General features: G+C 39.4%; 1 protein-coding gene across 4 annotated transcripts in view; it reads left to right on the forward strand.

Annotated features, from left to right (window-relative positions):
- Positions 1 to 4,951, forward strand: part of LOC144975493 (uncharacterized) — a 19,876-nt gene extending 14,925 nt beyond the window's left edge. For all 4 annotated transcript variants that reach the window (XM_078919641.1, XM_078919639.1, XM_078919640.1 and 1 more), the window contains one exon: positions 34 to 4,951. In XM_078919641.1, the coding sequence (XP_078775767.1) occupies positions 34 to 1,653 (1,620 nt within the window). In that variant the 3' untranslated portion in view covers positions 1,654 to 4,951. The remainder of the gene's footprint in view (positions 1 to 33) is intronic.
- Positions 4,952 to 8,447: the final 3,496 nt, after the last annotated feature.

Consider the following 8,447-nt stretch of genomic DNA (forward strand, 5'->3'; position numbering starts at 1 on the left):
AATATCATTATCATTATTATTATTCAATTTCAGGTGATGGCCTTTATAGTCATCTTCCATTTCGTCATTTCCATCATCACCGATGTTCTGCTTGGAATGTACGCTGGCATGCAGGTCCTCTTATTCGTCTGCCAGATGTACTTTGTCATTTGGGGCCTCTTCCTTTTCTTCGGGTACGCCCACATCTTCAGGAAGATCTACACTCACGCGGTGAAACGTCAGAAAAACATGGTCTACCAAACGACCAGTGATCCTTCCATGACCAACACCACGTCGAAAAAGTATTCTACGTCATCAAAGTCTAAAGGTCGGTTTACACTGAGCACGGCCGTTAAAGTCACGTTTTTCACAGCGATATGTGGATTGATCACTGTCGGGCTAGAAATCTACGCCATTGTTGGTGTGTACAAAACGTTCACCTTAGGCACACCGGAACCATGGCCTTGGTGGTTGTATCACACCGTCCTACGGCTCGTCGAGTTCCTCATGTGCCTCACCATGAGCTACGTTGCTTCTCAGCCATTCCGGTATAGAGCTTCAGACAAATCGAAGTGTTCCTGTGGAATTTTGTGCATTCCTTGTGGAGAAATTCTCTGCTGTGGCCAGAAAACGAGTCGGGAGGAGCAAAGTGTGACGGGATGGAGCGAGGTGGAATTTCAGAACCGGTATACGTCCAAACTTCAGCCTTTCAGAAACGGAACTCATGGCAGTTTTAACACCGGAAGTACACACCGCCTTTTTATTGATGGAAACACGGAGAACGTTCAATCCGTTGGTATACGGTCCATTCAAACATCTCCGCCTACCTCAGTGATAAATATTGAACGCGACGAGGTCAGTTTTTCACCTGCAAATGAACGTAAATTCCCTGACCCAAGGTCTGACAGAATGGATAAACCAGATGGCACAGACATTCATAACATGGACACCTTCCGGATTCGTGACGGTCACGTGAACACAGGTTATATCAATAACAAAGAGGACCGTAATCGAGACTTAAAACTCAAATCGAGCAGTAAAAGCAGTTTGAACAGTACAGAGTTTTTCCATGCACAAAGTTCGTTAAGTTTAGCTAATAGTATGAACAACGAAATAGAAAAGGCTTTTGAGAGTTTTCGAATCGATTCCAGTATGGACGCCGATGATGATGATGCGGATTCCAGATCATTCGATTTAACCTTGGCATCCAGTTTGCCTGAAATGAGAGAAACGGATCTTTTGTCCGTCGACTCCATCCCAGCAATCGTGGATGAAAACGAAACAGAATTAGAAAATAAAGATGCTGCTGAAGTGCCAAAAGATAATTTAATTCAAAATGGATTACATGAAAATGGTGAAAATTTACATTCGCATAATTCTACGGGTAAAAACATTGTGGTCAGACGAACGAGATCGTCGGAACTTGACCACAGCTACGATTACAGGCTCTTGGATTCGTCGGAGCAAAGCAATATGAGTCGTAATCTTAGTCATAGTGATGGCGGGAAACAACGGAGAATATCCAGTCCTGTAAAATATACGTCACTCTCTGGTTTGGAGTCGAATGACGTCACCCATAGCCATTCTGAGAATAAACATTTAATCAACAATGCTCAAGTATTCTCACACACTAGTGCCAAAAGATTTAAGGGTGGAGATGATATAGATGTGTGACAACCTTAAAATTATGATATTCAATGCAAGATGGCCATGGCCTCTTGATTATTATTACGGAGTTCACGATTCGGTTTTACCAGGACCTGAAAAACTTTCATGAGCCAACTGTAAAATGGCAGTCGAGTGTCGTGTGCAATTTAAATTCCACGTTCTTTCCTACGAATAAAACAGTTCATGAATGAAGCTGACAGTTTCCAGTAACTAGTGAACGGTGGGAATCACGTGATGCTGCTTTCCACAACGAGACTACGCCGTGGTGCGTACACGATAAAGCCCTTTCCGTGGAACGAAGTGAAGCTATAACCTCGTTCAGCTCAACGTCGTGAAAGTCCGATTGTCGGCAGGGCCTACAAACACTAACTCCCAATTGTATCTCAATTTATCTCCTATAGTCCAATGTCTTTACCATGTATATATGGCCGCACAATGAATCCTTCTCTGTCACATCCCATCAGTTCCACTTGTCCACGTTTGAAAAAGTCCAATGTGTTATGATTGCTATGACAGGAAGACTCTTACCATTTCTCGAGGGCCATTTGACACCACGAGCTTTTAGGTACTCTAACGGTGAGCTACAAGGCCGCCTTGCCCCGTGCAATACTTGGTCGTCTGCATATTCATCATCATTTATCCTCTCTCTCTCTCTCTCTCTCTCTCTCTCTCTCTCTCTCTCTCTCTCTCTCTCTCTCTCCCTCTCTCTCTCTCTCTCTCTCTCTCACTTTCTCTACCTCTCTCTCTCTCTCTCTCACTTTCTCTACCCCTCTCTCTCCCTAACTCTCTCTCACATCCCCCCCCCCTTCTCTCTCTCTCTCTCTCTCTCTCTCTCATCATAAGGGGCTGGGTGGCAGAGTGATATGATCCTTGCTTCATAAACAACAGCTACCGACCGAGTTCGATCCCCTCCCCTACGCACAGTGTGATCTTTAGCAATAAATAACCTCGCCCTAGCTCATTTTGCGGCGCTGCACTGCGGCTGATACCTATATTATCCTAGTCTTTCCTTGACATAGACCTTAAATACAAATAAATTTCCCCTTGGGGATCAATAAAAAGGGACATTATTTTATCTTTATATTCATGTCTTGAACCAAAGGTTGTCTTTTTCACCCTGTGTCAGCCAAACAGTTTCCATCCTTCTCTATCCCGAGCTAACTTTTTTTTATCTCGTTCCATCATGTCTTATTACTTCTCTGTATATCAGCTTCTTCAATTCTTCTCCTTGGTCCTCGTGGCCTTCCCCTTGATCTTCTGCCCTTTCTTTGTTATAGTGGAGTCATTCTTTCTAAGGGTGTGCCCAATCCACCTCCACCGACTTCTTCCTATTTCCTCTCCCATTTGGAAAAGAACACAGCAGAAACCAGTGTGAGAGCGGGAGTTGGAGACCCACCGTATTTATCTGTTATTATTCCAGAATGGACTTGATGAATAAAACTTCGTTTTAAGAATAAATTTAAATTTCATGAATTTTAAGAAACGAATCCATTCTTAATCCCCAAAATCAAGTCATTTTTTATCCGGGTGAAGTCGAGACTTGCTTGTGAAACGTTTTGATACGGAAAGCCACACAGATGAAAAAATACCAGAAAATTGATAGAGAGTGACTTTTAAGAATCGTGTATCTGTATATTATCTTACTTACTTACTTCTGCAATTCTCTTCAAGCCGTGGGGCGCATAAGTCATCTACCACGAACCTCCTTGTTCTGCCAGTCGTCTGCATGGACTCCGACGTTATTCAATATAAGGCCAGCCTTTTTAAGCTCTTTATCGTCTTCCGTTTCTTTGTGCCTGCCTCTTCCGTCTTTCGCCAGCAGGTGATTTAGCGGAGTGCAGTTCTTGGCCATGCTGTTATACATGTCCGAACCATCTCGATCTGCGTCTCTTAATGCTGACGTACACTGAAAAAAAATACCAAACAAGTATTTAAAATTTTGGACAGGAAACTCGTCCTTCAAATATCCATCGATTAAAATGACCTTCATCTTGGCAAAAACTCTCAAATCTGGGACTTTAACGAAGTATTCAACGAGGTCCCCGGTTTGAGAGTTTTTGACAAAATTATGGTCATTTCAATCGACCGATATTTGAAGGCATTGAAGGACGAGTTTCCTGGCCAAAATTTTAAATACACATTTTTCCTGAGTGCGGCCGTAAAGTTATATAGCTATGCTGGATAGTATCAGACATCTTATTTCGTGTTATTTCTACTCTCTTCTCCTTATCATATTTCATTATGTAACATTTGTCCAAGGTGCTAACATCTCATCAATGACAATGAAATAATAGAAATGTGACCCACGGTCTCCAAACGGTATTATATCAGTATGAGCTTGACTTCCCTGACTCTATCCTTTTCGCTCCTTGCAGAACACGTCGGTGCTTCACGAGCTTGACTTACTTGTCCCGTCCGCCGTCTGCTTCTGTCCTTTGCTTTCTTCTTTGAAGCCTCCAAATTGAGGTATTGCCGCTGTTAATTCGTTGCTTAGTGAGCGTCTCCGTGTCTGTTTCGGACACCAAACCTGTCGTATCCCTTGGGGATTTCCAATTCGTTGCACTCTGTTATTCTCGTACTATGACCGATGCCATCTCTAGTTCCTCCTTCTGATTAGGAGGCTGACGGTTCTTGATTTGATCTTTTCCCTAGTTCAATGTCGGGATTGACTAGGTGATGGAACTTGAAGTCACAGCCGCAGTAAACATGAAACGTTGGGTCTACTTCTATCCGTCACAGCCTCAGTAAACATGATATTTTGGGTTAATTTCTATCCGTCAGAGCCACAATAAACATGGAACGTTGGGTTAATTTCTATCCGTCACAGCCACAGTAAACATGAAGCTTTGGGTTAATCTATATCCGTCGCTGTGTAAAATAGATGCAATTTCACACATAGAGAACAATCTCAATTTCGTGTTTTTTTGAAAATCATTTAAATACAAAATACACTTTTTGGAGTCCGATTCATCCTGACATAATACCGTTCTGAGATGCTGATGTCAAAACATTTTATGTCAAATAATGTCATTAGAACATTTTATGTCAAATAATGTCATTAGAACATTTTATGTCAAATATTGCCATTACAACATATTGTGTCAATATGTCATTAAAATATATTTTAATGTCAAATAATATAATTAAAACATATTAATGTCATTAATACATATATTATGTCAAATAATGTCTTCATATTAAGTCAAATAATGTCATTAAAACATATCTTATTATGTCAAATTATGCCACTAAAATATGTCAAAAATTGTCATTCACACAATGTCATTAAAACATGATCTAAACATTGTGTACATGTTTCTTGTGTCTTCAGCTTTGCATTGTTACCTTAGATTATAATGAACTGCAATCAATACAAAGGCTTTCAAATAATCAAATTGTGACCCAGCGTGTCTAACTGGTATCCCATATAGGTGAAGCGAATGTCAAAAAAAAAGTAAACATAATTAAAATGATTGGCGATTTGAAAGGGCTTGAGCCTTATATTTTAACTTATAATATGTGTGCCTCCTTTTTTTTTTTTTTAATCTGCTTCACTTCATGTGATACCAGTTTGACGCGCTGGGTCACAGATTGATTAATTCAAAGTCTTTGTAAGGATTGACCTTCAATACGTTTACGGTTGAACCCTTCAGATAACTAGGTTAAATTACAGTGGAATCCTGATTATGCCAACACCGCCAGTACAGAAAGATTGGGTGACATTAACTCTCTCCTTACCAGCCATTTTCAAGATTTTCCCCAAAACTTCACACCCAACTAACACAAAAATAGATTTTTTATCACTCAAACACAATAGCAGTAATTTTTTGCGATACATAATGTCTTTAGCAAAACATACTCTACAACACACTGTTCATTTTCTTTTAACTTTATGAAGTACAAGAGAAATTTGAATAAGAAAAATGTTGGTTGTATCGTAACGAATGTGACGATTTTCCTGTGGTTGGTAAGGAGAGGGTTAATTAAGCAAGGTTGACTTTATCCATTATCAATGGAACACACTTAGATAAATAACAAGATTTGGGACTAACAGGAGATGTTGACTTTAAGCAGAAGTTTATTTAAGAGTGTTGGGTTTATGCGGATTCCACTGTACTGGCATGGCACTTCTTTTCCTATCTGTTAAATGTTGCTGCTGGCTTGGAATTCCTTGTAAATCGCATTGAGCACATTTAGTGAGTAGTCCACCCTTCACAGAACCCACTGTCTCTAAATGGTAATTGTCAAGGTCATTTTTATGTTAAACAAAATTATCTGCCCAAAATTAGATAAAACACATATGCCCTAAGTTCGTACCTAGACATCAGAGTTTTTATCTGTACCTAGACATCAGAGTTTTTATCTGTACCTAGACATCAGAGTACCTAGACATCAGAGTTTTTATCTGTACCTAGACATCAGAGTTTTTATCTGTACCTAGACATCAGAGTTTTTATCTGTACCTAGACATCAGAGTTTTGATCGGCCGATCGTGAAAATAGAGACGTTAGAGGTTTGATCCGCCGACCATCGAAATAGTGAAAACCCTGGTATTCCAGTAAAGAGTGAATATTTAACTTGGCAAACAACGTTTCCCTTTTTGTTATTTCTATAGTGAATCAAATAAAGAAATAGGTACGTGTCTTCTTTGCCTCATAAAAAAAAATTAATTAAAATTGAGCTTTAATATAGCGCAATATCAACTAAATGTGCTCAAAGGGTCCCTGACCAACAGCGACATGTAACATGTAGAACGAGACATAACGCCTATTAGGCGATATTACAATTTTTTTTCCGACAGACAACGCTGTTGACGGTCAAGTACTCATTATACACCTGAGTACGGTGAGAGAATGTGATTAAAGAGTCTTCTCCAAGGACTCAACAATGCGCCGAGAGAGGCTCGAACCCAGGACCTTCCTATCCGAAAGCGAGTGTCATACCACAAGACATAGCCGCTCATAGAACAATACCCTGAGCTCTGAAGGTTTTGAAGCTTCAGATTTTCCCTGATGACTCTACGAGGACTAACAGATTGCCTAACAGAGTGTGGCTTTGTGTTCTAGTGGTATGACACTCGCTACTAATCCCATGACACGTGACACGGCCAGCGTGTTACCCGGATGTAACACAGTGATCTATCTATCCACCAATCCCCGTCATTCTTGTCACAGCAGCCACGACTCCGAGATGGCAGATGGACAGGAAATGAAATACTTATCACTGATGTCCGGCATGTGACGTGAATTCATTAGTCCTTTGATGCTTCTGTCTGTGATCTCGGACACTTCCTGGATTGTAACATTGCTGCTTTGTGTGATATGTTTGTAGTGTTTCATTCTGTTTTGTTAATAAAGGGGAAAGCCGAATGTCCATTTTACTGTTTTCGTATATCAAATTGAAGCTTACATTCAATTTCACATTGTTATTTAAAATTTGCCAAACTCTGAAAATACACATTTTACAATTCGAAGTGACTATTCTCACCCCCGGGATGCTAGTCTTCATAATAGTATAAAAAGTAGTCCACAATTGTTGTATGTTTAATCCAAAGATTGTAATGCAGTAATTTGTTAAGTTTCTTGTCACAAGTTGCACAATAAAAAAAAAATCAATCAAATCCAAATCGCAAAAAGCCGGCGACGTTTTTTTCGGTAATCCAATCGGCCGGGGGGGGGGTGAGAATAGAGGCAGCCTTTAAAATTTTGGCCAGAAAACTCCTCCTTCGGATATCGATCGATTTAAATAATTCTAAGCTTGTCAAAAACTCTCAACCCTGGGACTTCTTTGAATAATTTCTTGAGTTCCCAGGTTGAGAGTTTTTGACAAGATGAGGGGCATTTCAATCGATCGATATTTGAAGGACGAGTTTTCTGGCCAAAATTTAAAAAAAAATAAAGGTTTTTCGGAGTACGACAGAAATACAGTCTTGATCCAGAAAGAAAACTTCCTTCAAATTCAAATCTTGTTGCTTTTGTCGTCTGATTCACTTGTTTTTAACCTGTAGGTTCGTGGTTCGAATCCAAAAAAGAGCACCCGAGAAACCAAAAGATGAGTTACACAAGGTATGTATTCAATCCTCTGGAAGAGTGGTTTAACATTTCCAATGATATTGGAACCAGTATTTTGACATTACAGTGTTGAGGCTTGCTGGGGTTTTTAAAAAAAATGTATGGAGCATATGCTATTGTAAGTTTCGTTCACACGCGAAAACAATCGACCCCCCCCCCCCCCCCCATACACAAACACACTAAAAATAGTGTTTCACGTTTGTTGTCCTCATAATACATTCACAATGTTGGACAAATCTTAGGGACACAATCTGAGACAAACGCATTCCACTTATGGAAAGAATAAAATTGAGGTAACTTTTTTTCTTGTTTTTTGACCGTCAGTTTGGTGATTTCTCACTAAATTTCATAATAAATCAGACTATAAACAATGAAGGTTACAAATAGTCTTATGCATTAGTATTAGTATGACTGATCTGGTTTGCAGAACTGGTGAGTATGTTACTTAAACACATCCCATCAAGAAGCGAATATAGGAGACATTATAACTGCTTTTTTAAAAAATACAAATTTATGTTTAAATACATTAAATGAATGATTTAAACTCGTTTATATGTTTATATACAAGCTTTAGCAACGTTTTCAAGAAGTTTATTTTATTGAATTAAACATCTTTATATAATTGCCAATTAGGAGCCAAAAAAATTCGTATTTCTATGAGATTTTCTTCGTGGTTAACCACGAAGAAAATCTCATAGAAATACGAATTTTTTTGGCTCCTAATTGGCA

This window comes from Berghia stephanieae, chromosome 6 (assembly GCF_034508935.2).
Source record: "Berghia stephanieae isolate SIO BIC M18660-M18661 chromosome 6, UCSD_Bste_1.3, whole genome shotgun sequence".
Classification (NCBI taxonomy): domain Eukaryota; kingdom Metazoa; phylum Mollusca; class Gastropoda; order Nudibranchia; family Aeolidiidae; genus Berghia; species Berghia stephanieae.